Source organism: Microcaecilia unicolor, chromosome 5 (assembly GCF_901765095.1).
Source record: "Microcaecilia unicolor chromosome 5, aMicUni1.1, whole genome shotgun sequence".
NCBI lineage: Eukaryota > Metazoa > Chordata > Amphibia > Gymnophiona > Siphonopidae > Microcaecilia > Microcaecilia unicolor.
Window position 1 is genome coordinate 175,630,659 of NC_044035.1, and position 26,197 is coordinate 175,656,855.

Here is a 26,197-nt window from a genome sequence, read left to right on the forward strand (position 1 = left end):
GGGTCCTTAACGGGACAAGAATCTGCATGGCAGATGGGTCAGAGTTGGCAGGGCTTTCCAATGCAGCAGCTAGCAGGGTGGCTTGGGGGGGTTCAGGGTGCAGGCTGCCTGGGCCATTGCCTGATATTGTCAGTCTGGTTGCTGCTGGCTCTTCCTTCTCTTTTCATGGACCACAGGGACTGGGAAAGTTGAGTAGCCATCTACCAGCAGTGCAAGCAGGATGACAGATGTGGCCGCACTGGCTGAACCCCCAATGGCTTGTACAAGCGGCCCAGAGATGGTAGGGGTCTAGGGCTGTGAAGCTGCATCAACGTTGATGGATCCAGGTGACGAAGAGGCAGTAGCTGGTGGGGGCACTGCTGTCCATGCAAAGTATTCCTTTGTACTCCCTGCTCGAGGTAAGAAAGACCATTTTGCTTTTATTGTGTGTGGACAAGGTCCCGGTTGTTGTGCATTCAGCTTTTAACAGGTTTTTATACATTCAACAACTAAAGATTAAATGACCCTTGACGCAGGTGCTGTGTGCCGAAACATGGCCCATGTCGAGTCAATGATGAAAGATTGACGTACGAGATTTATCCAATTAAAGGACTTGTCCCGCTTTTGAAGGTTCCTAAGTACCTTTTATGTTATATCCATTAAACATAGCTGCGGCCTGTTATTTACCATACTTAATTGTGAGTTGTGTTATTTGTGATTGGTGCAAGGGAAAAGGATGGGGGGGGGGGGGGGGAGAATTTAAAGACGGAAGGGAGAAGTGTGTGTGTGTGGGGGGCGGGTGGCTATGGGTGAGTGGTGACAAGTCCCAGCTCCAAGTGTTATTTCTTTTGTTTGATTTTGCATTAAAGAAGATTTTGGTTCAAGAGTTCTGAGTCTTCACAGTGATGTTCTATACTCTGGTTTAACTGACAGTCTATCTTAGTGTTTTGTGACAGCATTTTTGCAAGGACTGTAACAATGATTTTTACCAGAGCCTATTTTTCAGTGCCATTTACTGAATCCAGCCCTAAGTACATGGCATTAGGGCAACTAACCTGAGGCACCGATTTATAGAATTGCCCTGTAAGTTTATACCTGAGGCAGCCATTGCCCAAGATCACATCAACGTTTGTACTTTCCAAGCTGGCAGGCAAAGCTAGTCCTCCTGTGGCCACAAACAGCAAGTGAAGAAGCTCACCAAACCAGCAAAGCAACCCGTAGTCTCGAATTTCAAAGCCATCATTAAAGCAGTAGTGCAGGCAGGGACATCTTGCTTTTAAGTTCCCACAGGGCCGTCCCCGCCTTTTCTCTCTTTAGCGGGTTACTCCCACCAGAGTCCACGTGACAATGTTACAGCCCTCCTCCGATCAGGTTACAGCCCGCTGGAGCTTTTGCGGGCTGCTGCCAATTTCTCTCTTTCCTCTCGCTTAATAGAAGCTCGATCCAGTTTTTCTTGCATCGGTGCACGTCTTTCTCCATAATTATCCTGGCATCGACCGCTTGTTTGGTTGAGTGTTTATTTTATTTTTGTTAAATGCATATTGCAGCATCTACCGGGACCATTCCCAAACAACAGGCACCTTCACAAAAGATGGCTTTAGAAGCCAGAATAGCCTCATTCGTGGAGCTGGGAACAGCTGAATGGTGAGACTGACAGTAGCAATAAAAGAAGCGACCGAGGATAAACTGCCAAGAGAGCTGGAGTGAAACGGATTCTAAGGAAAGTCGAAGGGAGTTTTTCCTTTTTTTTTTTTTTTTGTTCCAATCCGAAATTGGATTTTTAGGAAAATCGAAGCTTCGCTTTTTTTTTTTTTCTCTTGGTGAATGCTTGAAGGGTCTCTTTCATCTGGATTGAAATAAAAAAAAAAAATCGCTTGTGATTATATCGGAGTCTTTTCCCTTTTGCTTGTCCTGGGATTTTGCCGATTATGGAGACGGTGGAAAAGGAATGCGGTGCGCTAGGTGGGCTGTTCCAAGCCATCATCAATGACATGAAGGTAAGACGGCTTTTGCATTTATATTACCCCGAAAGCAAAACAGAAACACTGCAGTATGGTCTTTCCCCCTTCTACCCTGCTTTTGTTGGCAGGAGATAGGGGATAAGCAGTGCACAGTTTCCCCAAAGAAGTGTTTTTTGTTTTTTTTTTTTGCAGCTGGGAGCTTCTGTAGTCTTTCATCAGCCTGCTCGATTGCCCGTGGTTTGGTAGTAGCTCATTTCAGTCGTGTGTGTTTTCGCATCCTTCCGTAATGATCTGTGCTGATGATGCCATGTTTGCCCAGCAGTACGTGGGCACTGCTGAGTGCTAAATGTGGCTCTCAGACGCGGGGGTGTAGAGTATCTGCTGTGATCTATATTTTTATGAATGCAGAGTCATCATACTTATTTATGTTAAGGGATGGGAAATCCTTCTTGGTGCAAAGAGGCGGATTCTGAAAAGGGTGCTGGGAGTAATTTAATGGCTCTTTTTTGGAAGACTGTGCATTTTCAGGGCATCCGTGTGGAATAGCCTCGCTCCCTAGCCAGTCTTTACATCTTTTTTTTTCTGTCCTCTGCTCTTCCTCTTACTGTCTCGCATTCCCTTTACTCCTCATTGTTCTTTTTCTCCTGTCCCATCCCTCTCTCTTATCCCCAGGATCTCTTTGTATGTGTGCATATATGTTCATATATTAGCTTTGTCTTTTCTCTTTTCGCAGTTAGCTGCAGCCGTCCAGACAATGCTGTCATTACCAAGACATAAATAAATAAATAAAGCCAAGAGGAGGGAGGGTTTTAACCCCTTCCCAACTAGACTTTATTTATATTGTTTTCTGTATGCATACTAGTTAATCTGAAGCTGTAGAAGTGGGCTATAAATGCCAGTTTAAATTAAATTAACCTCATGACCTGCTCTCTATGCATACTAGCTAATCCTGATTTATAGAAGCAGGTTATAAATGGCAGTTTAAGAACAAACTTTTAAGCCAGGATTTATCAGTCTTTAGAGGTGGTTTTAGAAGTGAATTTTACCTGTATTATATACTCCTTACTTTAAGGTGTGAGAAACAGGTTACCTACGAATAAGTGTTATGTTTCTCAGATGAAAATTTCTGGATAAAGTAGACTTTTTATAAGCTGGAGTTTGGCAACTGTGGTTGCCCTCTTTGACCACAACAACAATGGCAGCATTAAATAACTATCTCTTAATTTAAATCAGGTCTATCAATGTGCCCAGGTCACTTCATACATCAGGAGCTGTTTGCAGAAAGGTTTATATTTAGCTGGGAAATAAAGGTCCCTAAGCCATGCTGGTTTGCTTAGCTGACTCCTCCTGTAGTTGTAAATTCTCCATTTGTATGGCTCAGTTTTCTTACCTCTCTGCAAGCCCAGCACCTTCCCCTCCCCCAGCCTTTTACCTTCAGCTTTCTACAGCTTCGAAAACAAATACCACAACACAGCCAGTGTAAAGCAACCTGCAATTTGCTTGTATATCATCAGGCAGCACCTACATATTATACTCTATTTAAAGCTAGAGAAGATGGGGCCTCCACCCCAAGAAATTCACTGTAGCCAACTTGAACTGAAATTGGAAAAACCCAACGGCAGAAAAGGTCCTTGCATGAATATTAGGTGCTGTTGGAAAACTTTCAGCCTTGTGCCCTCCCCCCCATTAACTTTCAGGTTTCTTGGACCACCCTAACAACCATGGTCAACCCAAACACTACCCCTCCCAGAATGGTCAATGTTTCTTTTACTTTGTGTGGCTGTCAGGACTTATTGTTTTGTTTTGAATTCATACTGGGTCAGACCAATGGTCCATCTAGCCCAGTATCCTGTTTCCTACAGTGGCCAATCCAGGTCACAAGTACCTGACAGAAACCCAAATAATGGCAACATTCCATGCTACCAATCCCAGGGCAAACAGTAGCTTCCCCATGTCTGTCTCCATAGCAGATCCAACCTGGTGATAAATCAGAAAAGGAAGAGTGTGGGAGGAAGGGGAGGTTGAGACTGTAACCTTGGCAAGAGGATTTAGAAGTTGTTCCAGTTCCCCAAGAGTGATTTCCAGGGCAGGGCAGGGATGTTTCAATGCATACCACACAACCCTGTAATCGAATCAGTAATTTACCTGCACACTCAGACCTGATAGTCTCTTGAAAACTAGTCAGAAATTAAGTTACTTGTCAAATAAAAAAAAAGCACCATCTACAGCTTATTTGTCGACCTTTGTGTGTACACATCCACGTGGACAAATTTATTTATTTATTCCATTATTTAGCCCGTTCTCCTGCAGTATATTCATAATATAATAAAACAATACAACATATAACAAAATTAAATTAAACAGCGGTTCCAGCGTGACAATTTCCATTTCAACTCATCAAATTGCTAGATTAATACATGTAAGTTTTAACAGTCTTCCGAAATCCCCAAAAGATGGAAGTCTACCTACAACAGTTCGCTTAACTATGCCTTATAGTTCCTTTGAAAAGGTCTTAAAAACATATTTGTTCATTTCTTAATGTTATGTTTTATAAAAATCACTTAGATGGATATTTGTTGTTAAAATTAGATTGATTTTAATGTAATTCTATCCAGTTGAGATATCTCTTTGCTCTGTGATCCGCTTTGAATCGCAAGTAAAAATGGAATAGAAATCGCAGAATAGAATAGAATAAAGATGGACAAGAAAACTGGCAATTACCTCTACGAATCCATAAGAATTCAGTTTTGGATGTATTTAATTGCAACTTATTCAACATCATCAAATTTTTTATTTCAGTCATACAAATCTGTAGTTTCTCTAATTGGCCCTTTCGGGCTGATTCCAATTAAATATATTACTGAATATCATCAGCAAATCAACGGATAAGAATTCTATATCTCAGTGCAAAGTCAATAACCGGTCGTACATAAAGATTAAAAAGCAATGTTGACAAAAAAAGCACTTTCTGGTACACTATATTTCAAAATTGTAAGTTTATAACTCAGATTTAACCAACCCACTCTGGGACCTGTTCTCTAAAAAAGATCTAAACCAGAGTAGCACAACATCATATATCCCAATTTCCATTAATCTAGTCAATAATATTGTGTGATCAAGTGACGTTTACATCCAATAGAACCAGTAAGACATCATTCTTTTTATCTAAATATTTCCAACAATCATTAATATTTTCTGTACTATGGAACTTGCAGTGGAGGAGTAGCCTAGTGGTTAGTGCAATGAGCTTTCATTCTGTGGAACTGAGTATGATTCCCACTGCAGCTCATTGTGAATCTTGGCAAGTCACTTAGGGGGTCCTTTTACTAAGGCATGTAGGTGCCTATGCACGTCAAATTGGAACTACCGCCCGATTACCACGTGCCCTGGGTGGTAATTCCAATTTTTATGCGCGTCCAAAATACACAGCACAAAATATTGTCTATTTTCTACCGCCTGGCTGACGATTACTGTCCGGTTAATGCGTGAGACCTTATCGCTAAGTCAATGGGTGGTGGTAAGGTCTCAGGCCCAAAATGTACGCACGTCCACTTTTTTGCAGGTGCGCTGAAAAAATAGACTCGCGCGTGTTCAAAACATGCATCTACACTAGCGCAAGCCAATTTTCGGCAAGCCTTGGTAAAAGGGCCCCTTAATCCTTTGTTGTCCCAGGTACAAAATAAGTACCTGTATGTAATATGTAAATTGCTTTGATTGTAATCACAGAAAGGCGTGCCTGTGCTACTTAGGTAGCAAGGGCGCATTACTTCATGCTGTCTGATTAGTACAGAAGTAGCACGGGAGCCCTTACTACCTCCTAAATAGGTGGCAGTAAAGGCTCCCAGCTGTAATGGCCACGCACTAATGGGGAAATTAGTGCATGGCTATTTTGAAAAATAGCGACCGTGTCCATTTTTCAGCCATGCTAGAAAGTGGCGGGAGCGCAGCAAACCCATGTGCTAGTCGCAGCGCTGACCACTTTGTAGCACGCCTTGGTAAAAGGACCCCTAAGATTTTTGCTGAAATGCTACCTACACTTAGGAGTTGAAATATTACGCTTATGCTCCTAAATGTAGAACTGCCACCATTCTTTTGCCTAGATTTAAGAGCTGAAAATCAGTGCTAAGTTCCTAACTCTTCCCCCTCCATCAATCTTCTCCTGTTGCCACCCACTTACTAGGCTCCAAAATTTAGGAGTTTGGTAAAAATTTGAGCATAAATGTAGGTATCCAGCTTTAGCAAAATGTCAGGGAGACCAATTTAAGAGCGTATCTCTCAACATTAATAGATTAAACACTTTGAAAATTGAGCCTAGAGTCTATCTAGAGAGCGCATCTTGCATTTACTTACTTCACATTTGGATCAGAAGTGACTGGCAAGATTGACTGGACATTTCTGAAATAAGCAAGAGGTAAGTAAATGTGTAATGTGGTTTCCATTCTAAATAAACTATTATTTTTGTGTGTTCATAGTTGTTGTTGTTTTGCTTTTTATAATGATTGAATTATGAATGTATGTGATAAATGCATGGTAGCCAGGATTGAAGTCTTGATACCTACTGCTATTGCTCTCAACTTTCAAGCTTAAGTTAATTCACCCTCTTTTTACCTTTACAGCCATGTACAAATATTTTTCTGTGTAGTTTATCTTAATACAAGTGAACTGAAAGTCAAAACCATAATGACAGAACAGGACTGGAAACAAACCTGAGCAATTGAAATAACTTGATTTTGATGTCATGCCTATTTGGGTGTAAAAATGTACAGCCTTTGAGTGTCTAGGTCTATTCCAATGTTTTCCTTTTACTCAATACATATTCAGACACCCTTGAAAAAAGCTTCTAACACCCAGAGATGGGAAGTATGCCTTTTAGGAAGGGAGTTGCAGCTTCTTTGAACTCTCCACTGGGAATGGGAGATTGGATAAGAGACATTAAGTCCACTTTCCTGTTTACTTTGGTGCCCCTCTACTTGCTAGTGTTTAGTAGGTCTGTAGCTTATTAACAAATAAGACAAATACAATAGGGGAAGAACAGCTAGTGGAACTCACAGCCACTACATTAGTGCAGTTTCCTCTGGAGTCTTTCATGAGGTACTTTGTCAAACGCTTTCTGAAAATTCAGATACACAATATCCACCGGCTCCCCATTGTCCACATGTTTGTTCACCCCCTCAAAACATGCAGTAGATTGGTGAGGCAAGACCTCCCTTCACTAAATCTGTTCTGATTTTCTCTCATGAGCCCATGTTTTTTGTATGTGCTCTGTAATTTTATTCTTAATAATAGCCTCTACCATTTTGCCTGGCACTGATGTCAGACTCACCGGTCTATAATTTCCCGGATCTCCTCTGGAACCCTTTTTAAATATCGGTGTTATATTGGCCACCCTCCAGTCTTATGGTACCTCACCTGATTTTATGATTTTAGGGATAGATTGCATATTACTAGCAGTAGCTCTACAAGTTCATTTTTCAGTTCTGTTAATACTCTTGGATGAATACCATCCGGTCCTGCTGATTTACTACTCTTCAGTTTGCAGAACTGACCCATTACATCCTCCAAGTTTACAGAGAATTCGTTTAGTTTCTCCGACTCGCCCGCTTCAAATACTTGTTCCTGCACCAGTGTCCCTCCCAAATCCTCCTCGGTGAAGAACAAAGCAAAGAATTCATTTAACTTCTCCGCTACGGCTTTGTCTTCCTTGATCGCCCCTTTAACACCACTGTCGTCCAGCGGCCCAACCGATTCTTTAGCCGGCTTCCTGCTTTTGATGTATCTAAAACATTTTTTGCTATGTGTTTTCACTTCTAATGCTATTTTTTTTTCAAAGTCCTTTTTCGCCCTCCTTATCTCCGCTTTGCATTTGGCTCGGCATTCCTTATGTTTTATCTTATTATTTTCAGTTGGTTCTCTTCTCCATTTTCTGAAAGATTGTTTTTTTGGCTCTAATGGCTTCCTTTACCTTACAACTTAAAACAAGCAAGTCCTACATGCACAGTGACATCAATTCACTTATGAAGCATACTCCACTCCTTGTGGGACACAGCCCCCACAAATTGCTGGTGAGAAGCCACCCACACACATATAGGCCTGGCTTGTAATCCACTGCAGGCACATGGAACAAATGATGATGCTTAGAAGGGGATCGGCTTCTAGTACCACTCCACTGGCCCCATGTAGAACCTGAGCAGGAAGATCTCCAAGATGAGAGAGATAAAACAGATCCTATTGGGTTCTTGCCTGACTTGAATTCCTTGGCATGGAAGGGAGGGGGGCCTTCTCCTGTCTCTTCTGCACCCTTAAGCCAACTCCGAGCTGGCGTAGGGTTTGCAGTGGGAGGAGCACCCTTGTTTGGCATTCTGTCCTCTGAGCATCGGGGAGGAATATGGAAAGAGCTCATCAGCATGCATTTGCATACTCGTGCTGTGAGCCGATGAGCTCGTTTGTTCATGCGCTTGCCAGCTCTCACCATTCTTCGCTAGCAAATGCGGGCAGTAGTCTGGCGCTAATGGCCTCTAGTGCCCGCATTTGCTTCTGAACATTGGGGTCTTAGTGTTTGCTTCTCAGAAAGAAATTAAATATAATTAAAACTCTAATGAAAACTCCCTTCGTTATGCTAATTAGAATAATTGACTATAAGACTATAAATTAAGAGATGTGCTAGCAGTGGGCGGGATTTGGGGAGAGTGGGTGGGTATGAAGACTGAACTAGGCCCTGCTCTGCCTTCTAGAGGCTATCTGTCAATGCTGTAGGCTGTGGCAGAAGTTTTAAAACTATAGGGAAAGGGTATGGAGATCAATTTTGCTTTGTTAAAATTCTAACTGTTTTTATCAATAAATCTACAATTCCTCTTTTAAACCCCAATCTTTAAATCACCAAAGCACAGAGCAAAATAATGTTCACTTACCCAGAGAAGTATCCTCTTCTCTCAGAACTTCTCTGAAAAACGTTACTTGGGACCCTTTCCTCTCTATATAATTTTGATTCTAAGGGGACTGCTTCAAACAGACCCTTTGAAGCTAACACAGTAATCAGACTGCCCTAGTAACCTTTACAGCTATTCTACCTTCCTCGCACCTTAATTAACAGCTATTGGAGCCTGTAGCACAGCTGGTTTAATCATTAGGGTATGGGTCAGCTGGAGTTGCTTTTGCCAATAGCTCAGCTGCATTACTAGCCCTGGAAAAAACACATGTATGGAATAATCAAAAAAGGGTTTGCACATGGTCTTTACTAATCCCATGTTTAATACATAGAGGGACATAATTGAACGCGAATGCCCATCTTCATGGGCGTCTATTTTTTTCGATAATATGGTTTGTGCCCGGCAAATGCATTGGATATGTGCGGATTTGAGCTGGGCGGTTTCGTTTTTCAGCGATAATGGAAACCGAAGGCGCCCAGCTCAAAAATGAACAAATCCAAGGCATGGGTCGTGGGAGGGGCCAGGTTTGTAGTGCACTGGTCCCCCTCACATGCCAGGACACCAACCGGGCACCCTAGGGGGCACTTGTAAAAAGTAGAAAAACAAAGTTAAATACCTCCCAAGTCCATAGCTCCCTTCCCTTGGGTGCTGAGCCACCCAAATCCCCCCCCCCCCCAAACCCATTGCCCACAACTCTACACCATTACCATAGCACTTATGGCTGAAGGGGGGCACCTAGATGTGGGTACAGTGGGTTTTGGAGGGCTCAACATTAATCACCACAAGTGTAACAGGTAGGGGGGATGGGCCTGGGTCCACCTGCCTGAAGTCCACTGCACCCACTAACAACTGCTCCAGGGACCTGCATACTGCTGTGATGGAGCTGGGTATGGCATTTGAGGCTGGCATAGAGGCTGGAAAAAAAGTTGTTAAAGTTGGTTTTTTTTTTTGGTGGGAGGGGTTTAGTGACCACAGGGGGAGTCAGGGGTGGTCATCCCCGACTCCATCCAGTGGTCATCTGGTCATTTAGGGCACTTTTTTGGGACTTGTTCGTGAAAGAAAAGGGTCCAAAAAAGTGACCTAAATTCGTGCTAAAAACGGCCATTTTTTTTGATTATAGGCCGAAGGCACCCATCTCTGCTCAGTCAATAAACACGCCCCAGTCCCGCCTTCACCACGCCTCCAACATGCCCCCGTCAACTTTGTTTGTTCCCGCGATGGAGTACAGTTGCAGGCGCCTAAAATCGGCTTTCGATTATACCGATTTGGGCACCTTTGCGAGATGGGCATCCATCTCCCGATTTGGGTCGAAATCTAGGCGCCCATCACTTTCGAAAATAAGGCTGATAGTCTCCTTTGTGTGTGACTTTCTTGTCAGCTATTTTCAGGTTAATATGCCAATCTTGTGAAATATACTAGGGATGTGCATTCATTTGAAAAGACATTAGAAATGGCAACAACATTTCCCATGTTGTTTCAGGCTATTTATGGCTCAAAACTAGAATTTCGTCAGAAAGAGTGAGCAGTTTAAATGAGCTCACTCTTTCCAAAGAGCACTCACTCTTTCTGATGTTGCTGCTGAAATAAAAAATATAAGACAAAGCAAAAATTCTCCTAAATGACACAGAAAACTAAACAAAATGGACATTTTGGGGCTGCACACCCCTAAAATATTAATGCATTCTGTAACTTATTTATGAAACCTGAAATCTAAGTGCTCCTACCTGTGTAAGGAATCATCTTGTTATGTATATCCTTAGGTTCGTTGCTGTTTATTAGCCCTGCAAAGAAATTTGTGCTCATTATTTCCTAAGGACAGGTTGACTTGAATACCTACCAGATTTTTAAAATTGAATTATGTACTTTGTAGTTGTTGCAGAATTGAACTTTAAAGGTATTGTTTGTGTGGGTACCTGCTCTCCATTATTCAATTCATGGTTACCATCTGGAGAGCCCTGTCATTTACTCCCCACCCCTCCTCCATACATTCACTGAAATTAAAAAGCCCATGAGGACTGGAAGGCCGGCCCTGAAGCCCTGAGATTGTATTAGCCAGTTTAACACACTGAAGATATCTTAATAATGAATTGCTGAAATCTATCAGGTTCCCAGAGGATTTGACAAGACAGCAAGGAGGATCAGAGGGTCATTGCATTATAATCTTTCATCTCTTCTCTTCCCCTTCCTCATTCCTTCTGGTCCTATTTCATTATGCCAGCACTGAAGTCACTTAGTCCAAGTATGCTCAGGATAGTGGATCAGCCCAAGACATTCTCTCCAACCATCACTCCTGTGGAAAAGGTAAAGCTGTGCAATTCAGTTGAAGTCAGTCCTCGAACGTTCCTGCTCTCTCTCTCTCAGAGAAAGAGACTGTAGCTATTTGTCCTGGGTACCAGTAAATATGTTCAGGGTAGTGGCTTCTAAGCAATGAATAGCTTCTTGTGGGCCAGTTCAGAGCAGGGGCGTAGCCAGACAACATATTTTGGGTGGGCCTAGGCAAGAAGTGGGTGGGCACCAAGTGTTCTCCCCACCACCAAAAAAATATCTAAGCTGGCAGGAAAACGCTTCTTTCCACCTTGGCAGTCTGCAGAAGGCATGCTCTGAAAACTGAGCATTCGCAGGTTCCAGTATCGTTGAGAGTAGCGGTTTTGTTACTATTAGGCGGAAGTCTTCAGCTGACGGAGCTTTGGATCCCCACCAGCTACTACTAAATGTGTGTTACTGTTGGGTGGGCCTGAGCCCTAAGTGGGTGGGCCCTGGCCCACCTAGGCCCACCTATGGCTACGCAACTGGTTCAGAGACCTGTTTGTTACAGCTTGAAAAAAAGATATTCAGAGCAATAGAAGGCAAAGTCACCTGGAGTGTAGGAGTAGCCTAATGGTTAGAGCAGCAGGGTGAGAACTGGAGAGCCCCTAGTTCAAATCCCACTGCCTTGTGATTTTGGCCAAGCTGTTTAACCTTCCATCATCTTAGGTACAGGGGCAGGAAAATAGTTGTTGTATCTGAATGTAATTTTCCTTGAACTGCAACTGGAAAAAGGTACAAACAAAATTTCTTCCCTTTTGATACTCCTTTGTGCCCTAAATATCTTTTTTGTTTTTTTCAAGCCAGGTGAAGGGTTGCAACTTGCCCCAAATATCTCCAGATTAGATCCATTTGTTTTTCCAGAGGTTACAAAACTGACTGATTTTAAGCTTGACATATCTTTTTGATTTATGAGAGAGCAGGAGAGGTGGGAGCCAGTAAGCAACAGAGGAGATGACCCTCTTATAGGAAAGTTACCATATGAAATTCAGCAACCTTTCTCTGCAAAAGACAGATCCCTCGACACTGCCCTGATGTCAGGAACATTGTACTGTTGCTCATAAGAGAAGATGACTTGTAAAAATGATAAGAAACCTCCCTTTTAGTTTTTGGTATTCTGTTTTAATTTTCCGACAAGTATTTTGATTTTGAGGGTCTTATACGAGGCCCTTTTATCAACTGGATATAGGGCTACAGTGTTGGTAGTGCGCAGCCATTAACGCCGGGTGCGCCCAGGCACCTGGCAGTAGTTTTGTTTTTGCTGTTTCCTGCGCCAGAAAATAATTTTGTATTTTCTGGCACAGGTGTGAGGAGTAGGCATGCCCAGTGGTAATCAGGCAGCACAGCGCACTTCCCGATTACCGCTGGGTTAGCGCATGAACCCTAAAAAGGAGGCGGTAACGGCTCGGGCAGTAAATGGCCGTGTGCCAATTTTTATATTAGCACATGGCGATTAATGACTTCCATTTTAAAAATAGCCTTTTTCTTGCTGCGGTATAAAGTGGCCTGGCGAGTGGCAATTCCATGTGCTCACACTACCGCAGGCCACCTTTTACTGCAGCTTGGTAAAAGGACCCCTAAATCAGCTGTTCGGTATTTTGCTGCTGACCCTTTCTTATGGCTTGGGTGTTTTTATTCACTCTGGGGTGTTTAGTGGTTTTCAAATGGATTTGTTCTGCATATACACGTTCAATTCTGGTCGCTGCATCTCAAAAAAGATATAGTGGAATTAGAAAAGGTACAGCGAAAGGTGACAAAAATGATGAAGGGGATGGGATGGGACGACTTCCCTATGAGGAAAAGCTGAAGCGTCTAGGGCACTTCAGCTTGGAGAAAAGACAGCTGAGGGGAGATATGATAGAGGTCTATAAAATAATGAGTGAAGTGGAACAGGTAGATGTGAATCGTTTGTTTACTCATTCCCAAAATACTAGAACTAGGGGGCATGCGATGGAGCTACAAAGTAGTAAAATCAATACGAATCGGGGAAAATTTTTCTTCACTCAACGTGTAATTAAACTCTAGAATTCGTTGCCAAAGAATGTGGTAAAGGCGGTTAGCTTAGTGGGGTTTTAAAAAGGTCTGGACAGCTTCCTAAAGGAAAAGTCCATAGACCATTATTAAGTTGACTTGGGGAAAATCCACTTCTTTTTCTGGGATAAGCAGCATTAAATATATTGAACTTTTTCGGGACCTTGCCTGGTATTTGTGACCTGGATTGGCCACTGTTGGAAACAGGATGCTGAGCTCGATGGACCTTTGGTCTGTCCCAGTGTAGCAATACTTATGTACCTATACCCTGACCAGAGTGAATCTATTTCTTAAGCCACAGTGAGAGTAATTTTATAAAACATTTTAAAGTATGCTTTATGAACAGAAAATGACTATGACAACATGTGCAGCTGAATAACATGCACTGGCAGTATTGCAGATAGGCTTTCCCAAAGGTGTAGTCTGGGTGGAGCTACGGTGGAGTTGTGATATATTTGAACATATTTTATAAAATATGGGGTCGATATTCAAAGAGATTTAAAGGGTAATGGATTTGATATACCCCCCCCCCCCCCGATTGTATATACGCCTATCAGCTTTTGATTTTTTACAAATGAACCACGCATAGTCCATTATTTCTAAAAATCTTTTACTATTGCTTTCAATAGCGTTTGCTCTTGTTTTGGGTGTACTTCTGACTCAGGCTACTGCCAGCAAGCTACGCCTACTGGCTTCAACCCAAATAATGAGCTAGATAGCCTTGTACCGTCTCCTGTTCCCAATCTAACCTTCTTGATCCCTCTAATGATCATTTGGTCATTTAGGGCACCTTTCTGTGACTTATTCATGACTGAAACAGGTCTAGACCAAAAAGTCTTAGCTTTTAGCCCTGGATGTTTTTGCTTTGTTCCATTATGACAGAAAAATGGCCAAGTTTTGGGAATGTCCAAATCCTCCTCCTACACGCCCCCTTGTGAGTTGGACACGCTGCATACAAACTGCATAGAAAAAGTCTTAAAAATAGGTTTAGAATATAGCGATTTGGATGTTTTGGCAAAAATAAAGTCCATCTGTTTTTTTGTGCCATTTTATGGATATTTTTCTGTTTTGAAAATGAGCCCCTAAATCTTGCAATGATGTATTTTATTTGCAATAACATGCACTGTTTTCACTTTAGCAAATGAAATACAATTTAGAAAATTTTACACCCTCACATATGGTAAATTTTTTGTGCATAGTGTGCCTTATTCAAGTTCAAAGCTAATAAGCTCCCATGATGCAAAGTCATTCATAGCTGTTTATTAACTATGAATTTGGCACAAAAATGTGCATGAAATGGCCTTCACAGGTTGTTTTCCACTTTTAAAGCAGCTATACCTCAATGAAGTGTAGCCATCTTTTTTTTGTGTGTGCCAGTTTTCGTTATTGCAACACATCTGATTTCCAACTGTAGAATAGCACACAAAATTCTCCAAGGCGTGAACAAAAGCATGCATCTTATTCAAATTTTACTACTAATGTTCCTCTTAATATTTGCATTGCGCCACAGGACTTTCTTTTGGAGCTTATAGAATGTAAGATATAAAAAAGGCAAGAAACGAAAAAGGTTTTTTGTTTATTCTAGATATATATAGGCAGCATATGAAGGTGTGCTTGGAAGTTCTTTTATATCAAATTGATTTTTTTCAAAAGAATTTTCTTGGTCTCTAATTGCATCTTTTGACAGTTGATAATCTTCTGCCCTTCCATATGTAGAACAGAATAATTACTTGGCACTGATACTTCTGTCTACCAGCATGATCATTATTGTGCTTTTCTCTTTTACCACTATGCCTGGTACTCTGACATCAAGCTTTTTAGGCATTTTGCTTAATTGAGAACATTTGTTCTGAAGGATGTTTGCATCTATCTGCCTGTCCATCTGTACAGTTCTTTATTTGAACATGAGGACATATGGTGACACAGCAGGAGCCTTCAGGGTGGTTGGGAGGCCATGCTCTGCTGCTTAAAGAAGAGGGAACCAGCAGTAGAGGGCAGGACTCCCAGGCCTCACTACATAAGAAGAGAGAGTCCAGTGGCCCAGTAAAGCAATGGGGTGACAGGAAGATCCAACCCTATGTAGAAGGATACCACAGTGTTCCTTCCCTGCAGTAACAAGAGGAACGTTCTGAGTGCCTGCACCAGAGTTGTGTCACTCAAAATAATGAAGGTGTGGCCTAGGCATGGAAAGCCTAGGGGTGTCCAGGGCCTTCTTCCTGTTTTCCATTCAAGATGTAGTGGAAAGAGTGGTTGGATTGCCTATCCAAGGGCTCAACAGGACCTTGGTCCTCTAACCCAGAGGCTAAGGGGCAGTGCCGGGCAGATTTCTACAGTCTGTGCCCTGTTCGTGGCTGGACAGATTCAGCTTCAGTAACTGGAGAACAAAACTAGTGCCAGGCAGACTTCTATGGTCTGGGCCCTGAAAATGGCAAGTACAAATCATGATCAAGTATACATATGTAGTATCAAATCATATCTTATACTATGATCTTATATTATGAGTTTATCTTGTTGGGCAGACTGGATGGACCATACAGGTCTTTATCTGCCGTCATCTACTATATGTTAGAAGAAAGGGGAAAAGTCAGGCATGGAGGAATGCGGAGGAAACAAAGGGACCCTGAGGTGCAGACTGTCTAAAGATGGAGAAAGAATGGATCATTGGAGAGGATCCCATCTCCAAGAGAAGTAAAGAGAGTAAAGGTTCTACTAGTTCCACATCCAGCCCAGGGAGAATGATCAGAACCCAGGAGTAGTGAGATTGAATGCAGGAGACCTGGTATGATGGAAAGATGGCCACAAGTCGTGGGTGCATCCTACTTGCCTCATCCAGGGAGACTGAGCATGTGGTGAGGAGGGAGGAGAGCTAAGTACCACAAAGGAGAAAAGGGACTTCTTTAGGTACAGGGGAGGTAAGGATATATCTCTAGCCATGTCTTTAAAAGCCCAGGGAGCATCAGGAGCAGGAAGGAGGAGAACAAGGGCTCCAGCAGAGAGGTAACTACAGAGGTGCAGAGGAGGTGTAAAATCTATCTGGAAGAGGAAAATGGATACCAAGGAGATGTAGAAAAGCAGGAGTGATGGCACGCCACTAGGAGACCAAGGGATTTTTCATACTGTGAGCAAACCTGATACTTTTGCCATCATCTGTCTTTGTTTGTATGGACTATATGCCTGTTTTGGTATATTTCTGGGCGTTTTTATTCCAATCCCTAACAGCCTCCCTTAGTTATTTGTCCATTGTGGATTGCGTGTTGTGTGCCTGTCCAGAGACTATCCAGAGAATATACACTTAACCTGTAGGGGGCAATTTTCTTTGTTCTGTGTGCATGGGAAGAGAATGGTGGAGGGGATTTTGAGATTTTAGCCACAGACACAATAATGTGAGCAGCTACCCCAGGAGTCACCCTCAACCCTAACAGATGGGTGACCGGTTGCACTTACCTAACATCACCCAAAGAAGCAGTGGAAAAGCAGAAAATACTGCAGCAGTGGGCAGAGTGACAGTGGAAAGAGGGGTAGTGTGCGTAGAAGCAGCAGTGGGTTAGGAGGAGCCCATTTCTCATCACCCACAGATAGCCTGAAGGCACACTGAAGATGCCTATGGGGAGGCATCAATAAGCTCCTCTTATTGACCTATAAGTGCATTCACTCTGCAGCCCCTCACTACCTCTCCACCCTCATCTCTCCCTACACTCCTTCCCAGGAACTCCGTTCACTAGGCAAATCTCTTCTAATTGCACCCTTCTCCTCCATCGCTAACTCCAGACTCCATTCCTTTTATCTCGCCGCACCTTATGCCTGGAATAGACTTCCTGAGCCATTACGTCAAGCTTCATCCCTGGCCGCCTTCAAATCCGGGCTAAAGGCCTACCTGTTTGATGCTGCTTTTGATTCCTAACTTGTCACTTGCTCGTAACCTTTATCTTGTCTTCCTCTCTTCAATAATCCCCTTTCCCTATGTGTCCTATCTGACTGTCCTACCCTTATTCCTTATTTGTCCTGTCTGTCTGTCCTGATTTAGATTGTAAGCTCTTTTGGGCAGGGACTGTCTTTCTTCATGTTCAATTGTGAAGTGCTGCGTACGACTGGTAGCGCTGTAGAAATGATTTGTAGTAGTAGTAGTAGTAGGTGAGAAGTCCAGGCAGTACCACCCAATGAGGAGCTGAACCAGATCAAGTTCTAGTTGCTAGGTTGAGATGGTCATGGGCATGGGGGTGAAGGGTGGAAGGGCTGGGGAAAGGGCATAAGAAATGGGTAAAAGTTAGAGAGCTGTGGAAGGGAGGGGTGAAGACAGGTGGAGGAGGAGAGAATATGGAATAAAAAGTGAAAAGGGGGAAGTGTGTACATTGTACATCAGCTCAACAGAGATACACACACAACCCACATGCAATATCGCCCTCCCCCCACATGTGTGTGTACAGGCATGCAGGATGGGAAGGTGTTATTTGTAGGAGGGGGTATCATGTATGTACATGTGCCCCCACCCACACCTCCCACATGCAACATCTCCCTGTCCTGTGTGCCTGCAAAACGCAGACAACACTCCCCATCTTGCAGCACCCCTGTCTTGCATATGCACACACACCTATCAAACCTCCTCCTAAACCCCTCCCACACACCTACAATCTACATACAGTACGTGCAACATGACCCATCCTGTGTGTGTGCACATACACACCTCCACACACTTTTATATGCACTACCCTGACATACATATACCTTTTTACACCCCCCTCCCCCCAAGGCACGCACAGTGCCTCCATGCCAATGTAATAAGCTGTTCAGTACAGTTTCCTAATGCATGTATATAAAGAAAATATTGTACCCCAGATGCAGTGAACAAATTGTAAGCAAAAAATGTGCGCTAACATAGAAGTGTGCACTGATCACTGTGGAATAATGTATGTTCTAGTGTGCTGGGCATGTATTAGCAGCAGAATCAATATTCTGTGTAGAGATTGTACCACAACTTGGCAAAGAGCTGCATGTGCATACACATTATGTGATTAGATGAATGCCAAACGTATACTCTGCACATAAATATTGTTGATATGATATCATATAAATTTCTGCAATGGAGCGCATTGCTCATTATTTCACAACTGCAGCACTTCCCCATTAACCCTGCATTCTGCGAAGCGATACTGCAGCTCCTCATACCTCTGCCATTTAAAAAAAATGAATTTATTCATTAGATTGAACACCCATTTCTTTTAATAAAACAAGAAAACAGTTGTAGGTAGTTCATGCTGGAACAAGGAAAGAACTGGCACATAGAAGCATAGCTGTTTGGAGAGCTTATGGTGGGGTGGGGCTACGGCAAGGCTAAGGTAGGCTGGGGATATTTATTTATTTATTTATGACATTTATATCCCACATTATCCCGAAAACAAGCTCGAGTTTAATGTGGCTTACAGTATAGATTAAAAATACAGAGTTTGAATTTCAACAGTAGTGAAGTAGTATGATGAAGTGGCTGAGAGTAACAGATTAGCAAATAAACTACAAATAATGTACGGTCCTTAGGGTGGGAGGCAACAGCTATGTCAGCAGTAAAGGGGCAGTGGGGACATTTCTGAACACAGCAGCGAAGGACTCCTTCACTCTGTGGTGCAGATGGACCAGCTGCCTTCCAGTAGTACTCTGATTACTGATAATATTATGCACATTGAATACTCTCCAGAGAATTATGTGCCAAAAAAAATCAAAATAATTCAATATATTAAATGAAATAGTATTTGTAGTATTCTGGAACTATATCCAGGAGTGGCATAGTCAGATGGCTAATTTTAGGTGTGTCTGAGCCCAAGTGTGTGTCCTGTCCTCCCCTCTCCTGCTTTCTATCCTGCCCTCCCCCTAAACTCAAAATACAGCTCTCAGGGATCCCCAAATCATGCCAGCTGAAGACTCCTCCTGCCCAGAACTCTTGGAAGCTGGTTAGCTAGCGGCAGTGTCCTGGAGTGGCTGCTGCTGTCCCCACTAGCCACCCCCACCCCCAATGTATGCATTCAGTCTTGTTAAGTCCTCTTGCAATTTTTCACAATCCTCCTGTGATTTAACAACTTTGATAAACTTTGTGTCATCAGCAAATTTAATCACTTCACACATTATTCCCTTTTCCAGATCATTTACAAATATGTTAAAAAGCAGCAGTCCCAGCAGAGACTCCTGGGGAACCCTATTATTTCTTCATTGAAAATTTTGACCATTTAACCCTACTCTGTTTTCTCTCTTTTAACCAGTTCTTAATCCACAATAGGACGCTGTCTCCTATCCCTTGACTTTCTAATTTCCTCAAGTGACTTGAAGCTGCAAACAGGCTGAGGGTGAGATTTAGGCTGGGGGGAAGGAAGAGGGCTCCTGAGACTGGGAAATGAGGCAAAGGGTTCTGTGGACCCACTCTGCTGTAGGAAGTGAATGAGCTGCTAAGAGTGGAATTTGAGATTTGGGGGTAATATGAAGATTGAGGGGGGCACTGAAGGCGATGATTAGTGAGGGGGAAACATGGAGTAATAGTTGGATTGAGTGGGGGAGAGGAGAAAAAATAAGATTTGAGTGGAAATGAGATGGGAGAGGAAGTTTTTGGGATTGTGGAGAACACAACACAAGTGTAGATGCATACATTCACACAATATAAAGAATGCCTTTGGATATTTTATGTACTGTATGGCAGAGCTTCTTAAGCTGTTCCTGGAGTATCCCTTAGCCCAGTGATCTTCAGTACTTTTCTAGCATGGACTGTTGAGTTGCCAGTGTGAGAGCCAAGATCGTTGCTTGACAAGCAGACAGCACACTGGGTGGCAGTTTAGGGTAAGTCCATCTCCAATTACACAGAAGTCCTGAGAGGTTCCCCTTCTGATACAGTTGGCCTGGCTGCTCAAGCACATTCTGAGTAATTTGTGCTACTAAATTAAAGACTTAACCCCCCCAGCACATTTTCTGTTTCCCTAAGCCCATCTTCCCCCATACATTCTCTATCCCTGTTCCTCAGCTCCTCTCTCCAGCACTATCTTCTCCATCTCAATTCTAGATAGTCCCAGTCCCCATCACCAGCCCTAACCTGTCACCATCCTTCTTCACTTTCAACCCCTTCAAGCTGGATCTCTCTCCCCCCCCCTCCATTTCTTTTACTCCTCCTATATTTGTTTCACAGGCTTATAGGCAGTTCCACCTCCAAAACAGCTACTCTGTTTTCTTTTGCCACCACATGACTCTAAGCATATTTGAGCTACTAAATGTCCAATCTCTCACATTGCTTACCCAAACGACCCGACCTAACCCTTACACATTTCTCTTATTCTGATGATGCCTATATCTTAACCATGGCACCCTAACTACTCCATACTATCCTAGTCTTCCCTTCCCCATCCTTCCTTCACCATACCCATCCCTATTTCTTTATCTTATCTTCATTACTCCTTCCCATGTTAAATCACATGTTCTCAAGCCTTTTATTACTATGTTACATTACAGCTCGTAATATTCTCACTGAATCTAACAATTGTAATTCTGTTTAATATGTAAGCCGCACTGTACCTGCTTCTGTGGGAAAGTGCGGGGTATAAATGTAATAAATAAATAAATTGCTCTTAGTCTTCTGAGAATAATGGAGTTTGAGCAACACACGGCTCCATCTTATCAAGACCTGAAAGGTGGAGGTAGAAAACAGAACAGTTGATATGGAAGTAGTACCAGTAGCAAGACTCTAGAAAGGAGGGTAGAGTCATGGGCCACAGCTGGCCCATGAGCCTTGCAATAAAGAACACTGTCTTAGTTCTGCAAAATACATTCAAAGAAGTAAAAACCTTTGATAGTGGTATGAATGTATCTTATGTGACTGGGTTAGGCTTTCCTATCAAAGATGGCATTCTGATTTCTTCCTTTGTTTCTAACATTTATTTCATAAACTGCTTTGTACTGAACAAATTAAGCAGCATATCAAGTAAAATAAACATAAATGTTTTCAGTCTATCCACAATGAATATACATGAAGTAGATTTGCATGCACTTCCTCTATTATATGCAAATCCATCCCATGCATGTTCATTGAGGAAGCCCTGGAAACCTAATTGACTGGGTGGGTCCCAAGGACAAGAACCACTTATTTAACATAGTAAATGATGACAGATTAAAGACCCGCATGGCCCATCCAGTCTACCTAACAAGGTGGCCAGAGTCACACAACAATGTTGCAAACTGATAACATTTACTTGCTATCAACCTTAAAGTACCTTCCCTTTCCCCTTTGAGTTACACTCCGAACATATTCATATTTGTTCTTGATCTTTCCTTGTTATTTTCAGGTCTGCCCTGCACTGCCCTTCTTTCCCAACTGCTGGATTTGCCATAAAAGCCCACTCCAGTCCATTCAGATCTGTTTTTCCATAATCAGGACACAGACAGTAGAAGTCTGCCCAGCACTGGCCTTACTTTCCAACTATTGGAGTTTCCATCTAAGCACTGCTGTGTTTGGTTTTCATGCCATCCTCTTTCCATTAGGAATCCTTTGTGTTTATCCCAGGTATTTATGAATTCTGTCACTGTTTTTGCCTCCACCATCAACCCCAGGAGGGTATTCTCTGTGACAAAGTACTTCTTGACGTTACTCCTAGGTGACCACCCTGTAACCTCAATTCATGTCCTCTAGTTCTACCACTTCCCCCTCTCTGGAAAAGATTTGTGTGTCTATTAATACCTTTCAAATATTTAAATGTCTGAATCATATTTCCCCTATCCCTCCTTTCCTTTAGGGTACATATATTCAGTCATCAACTCTCTTTCGTATTTTGGCATAGATCCCATTCTATCTAAACAATGGTAAGGATTTTGCACATAGGTCTGGTTTTTCCTTAATAATAATATAGATCTGGCATGCTGATCTGGTATTCACATTAATAATAGCAGAGTTTGGATTCAGTACAATAATTTGATGCTCTTTAATCATGATTGTTGTCTGATATCCTGTAATCTCCCACCCCTTAGAAACACTGTGCCATGAAGTAGAGACCTTCTGGTAAGGGATTGTTGAATAAAACCCTTTGAGGGGAGAAACATTACCAGTCATTATGAGGCTTTAGTAAGGGAAATGGAAAGGGGATGGGATTTGAATACCGCCTTTCTGTGGTTACAACAAAGTGCGTGCGTGGGATAAACACAAAGGAATCCTGTTTAGAAGGAATGGTTCCATGGAATCTTAGTGGAGATTGGGTGGCAACACTGGTAATTGGGAAACAAAATGGGAGCTGGGCAGACTTCTACGGTCTACGCCCTGATCATGACTGAATAGATAGGGATGGGCTGGAGTGTAGATTTTAAGGGGCTTCGATGTTAGCTTCAGAACTTAGTACAAGAACAGTGCTGGGCAGACTTCTACGGTCTGTGCCCTGAGAAAGGCAAGGACAAATCAAACTCGGGTATACATATAAAGTATCTGGTACCATGTAAATGAGTTTATCTTGTTGGGCAGACTGCATTGACCGTACAGGTCTTTATCTATCATCATTTACTATGTTACTATAAGTGGTTCATGTATTATATACAGATACTTATTTTGTATCTGGGGCAATGGAGGGTTAAGTGAATTGGCAAGAGTCACAAGGAGCTACAATGGGAATTGAACCCAATTCCCCTGGTTCTCGGGCTTCTGCACTAACCACTAGGTTTCTTCCTCACTGATAAGGAGAGAAGAAATAGCAGGACATGTTGTTATAGACTGTTGAATGTCAGGGGAGACAGCTTGTATTGAACTGCACATTGATGGTACAGCCTGTATCAGAGTTCATCTAAAGTTGAACAGTTATGGCTGGGAGTCAAAATGTGACTGTAAATCTTTCCACTTGTTGCATGAGTTGTGATGAGGCAGCTGTTGTCACCATCATATTTCCCTACTCAATATAACCTCTGGTTCTAGGGATTACCTTAGACTTCATCTTCCAGATTGTAAGAAAGTGCGCTATAAGTCAGTTCACTCCACAGACTTTAGATACTAAGGTGCTAAGTGGTGGAACTCACTGCCAATGGCAATCAAGGGTCAGCCTGATTAACTGGTATTTCACAAAAGACTGAAAACTTTCCTCTTTGAAAGGTTTCTGCCCATTGATGGAGTGTGTTAGATTATAACTGGCCATCAATGGTTTTATTACTTAGTTCTTATTTGTATCTTATGTGTGCTACTTTGTTCTTATTTGATATTTTGAAGATATTTTGTTTATGGTATTGTAAACCTTGCCTGTTGTTTTATTTATTGTAAGCCACATTGAACTCAAGTATGTTTGGGTAATGGTCCCTGTTGACTAAGCCTCACTGTAGGTTAGCTAACTTTTTAGCGCGTGCTAAAATTAGTATGCGCTAACGATAGACACACCCATAATGGGTGTGTCTATTGTTAGTGCACACTAAAAAGTTAGCACACCTACAGCATGGCTTAGTAAGCAGGGCCTAATGTGAGGTATAAATCTCAAAATAAATAAATAAATGAATAAACAAGCAATTCTAAGCTTGCTAGTCATGTCACACTCTGTGAAAAGGTGTAAAGCTGGTAGGATGACACACCCTGTCACTGGATCAGATGCAGCAGTTCCTTGTGGAGGGTAATTTTGTAGTAGGCTACCTATATGTGAAGGCCAAGTAGACTCATAGTTCAATCCTATTTCATAATGAGACGTGGAGGGGCATAATCGAACAGGGACGACCATCTCTAAGGGTGCCCATCTCTAAGGACGTCCCGGCAAAGGGGCGGGGAAACCCGTATTATTGAAACAAGATGGGCGTCCATCTTTCATTTCGATAAACCGGTCGGGGATGCCCAAATCCCAACATTTATGTCGACCATAGAGATGGTCGTCCCCAGTTTTCGCCGATAATGGAAACCGAGGATGCCCATCTCAGAAACGACCAAATCCAAGCCATTTGGTCGTGGGAGGAGCCAGCATTCGTAGTGCACTGGTCCCCCTCACATGCCAGGACACCAACCGGGCACCCTAGGGGACACTGCAGTGGACTTCAGAAATTGCTCCCAGGTGCTTAGCTCCCTTACCTTTGGTGCTGAGCCTCCCAACCCCCTCCCAAACCCACTCCCCACACCTGTACAACACTACCATAGCCCTAAGGGGTGAAGGGGGGCAACTACATGTGAGTACAATGGGTTTCGGGTGGGTTTTGAAGGGCTCCCATTTACCACCACAAGTGTAACAGGTAGGAGGGGGGGTGGACCTGGGTCCGCCTGGCTGAAGTGCACTGCACCCACTAAAACTGCTCCACGGTCCTGCATACTGCTGTCAGAGCTGAGTATGACATTTGAGGCTGGCAAAAAATAATTTTTCAAGTTTTTTTTTTTTTAGGGTGGGAGGGGGGTTGGTGACCACTGGGGGAGTAAGGGAAGGCCATCCCCCATTCCCTCCGGTGGCCATCTGGTCAGTTTGGACACCTTTTTGAGGCTTGGTCGTGAAAAAAAATGGACCAAGTAAAGTTGGCCAAGTGTTCGGCAGGGACACCCTTCTTTTTTCCATTATCGGCTGAGGACGCCTATATCTGTTAAGTATGCCCCAGTCCCGCCTTCGCTACGCCTCGGACATGCCCCCGGGAACTTTGGTCATCCGCGTGATGGAAAGCAGTTGAGGACGCCCAAAATCGGCTTTCGATTATGCTGATTTGGGCGACCCTGAGAGAAGGATGCCCATCTCCCGATTTGTATCGAAAGATGGGTGCCCTTCTCTTTCGAAAATAAGCCTGATAGGCATCTATGGTGCTCATTTTCAAATGGCAAAAGCCCCCAGTTCATCTGCCAAACATGTCCAAATTACAATTTTGGAATGGCAGAATTTGGATGTCCTACTTCAGATTGCTTGGATAGCAAGGGGGTGTGTTCTGGGTGGGAGTAGGAACAGCCCAAAATTAGGACGTCCAACAGCGATAATTGAACTGGAAGAAATGTCCAAGTCTAAAAAGACAGATTTTTTAAATTAGACTTGTTTCAATCATGTTCAGGGCAGTGGCGTAGCCAGACAGCCAGTTCTGGGTGGGCCTGAGCCCAAAGTGGGTGGGCACAAAATTTTCTCTCTGCCATGCCCCCTTCCTTCCCCTATTCTCCACCTCTCCCCCAGCACCTCCCAACTCAAAATAGAAACAGAAACACTTTAGCTCATGAGGATCCCCAAGCACTACCAGCTGAAGATTTCCTCTGAAGACGGCCAGAACTCCATTTTACCAAGCTTGGCAGGCTGCAGCAGCACCTCCTTGAGCTACTGATGCCGGCACCCCAGGCATGCTTAGTTATTGGTGACTTCAGGATGTTGCCGCCGTCTGCTAAGCTTAGTAGAAGGAAGTTTTGGCTGCCGTTAGAGGAGGTCCTCAGCTTATGGGGCTTAGGGATCCCCTCCAGCCATAGCAAAGGTCAGGACTGGTGTTGACATGCTAGGGCCCAGGGCAGAAAATAAAGAAGGTTCCCCCCCCCCAATTCCCTCTTCTCCCTTTCTCCCCTCCAATCTCCCCACCTGCCATTGCAATCACACCAACAGACCCTCACCAAATATAGTGATCACAAATTAGAAATAAAAATATGTAGACAAAAAATTGAACTGGGAACCTTGGCATACACTGCAGGTTCTAGGTCAGTTCGCACCTAGGACAATTACCACCTAACCAATTCCCACTGCTCCAGGGTGGACAATTCCCACCCTTAACAATCATGAAACATCACAGTCTTAAATTTATCTCCTTCCCTTTCCTCTTCCAGATAGTTATTTTTTTTTTGGGGGGGGGGGGGGTAATGCCCTCCCCCCCAAGCACACTCAAATATTACCTTTAACACGCCACACCACACTAAAAAAATTAAAATAAGCCAAATTCCAAATTAATACAGAGCATAAAATATTATATTTAAAAACTTACACAAAATATTACCAGCACATCCATGACACGCAATGATACTCCTCATAAAAAAAATACGATGCATAAGAACCCCCCCCCCCCCAGCAAAACATCAACACAAAACAA

At 43.0% G+C, this 26,197-nt stretch overlaps 1 protein-coding gene across 1 annotated transcript in view; it reads left to right on the forward strand.

The window, feature by feature from the left end:
• The first annotated feature begins 1,382 nt into the window (after window positions 1-1,382).
• The window catches only part of MTSS2 (MTSS I-BAR domain containing 2), a 315,559-nt gene continuing 290,744 nt past the window's right edge, over window positions 1,383-26,197 (forward strand). Inside the window, exon 1 of the mRNA XM_030203599.1 lies at window positions 1,383-1,976. Within this exon, the coding sequence (XP_030059459.1) occupies window positions 1,908-1,976 (69 nt within the window). The 5' untranslated portion in view covers window positions 1,383-1,907. The remainder of the gene's footprint in view (window positions 1,977-26,197) is intronic.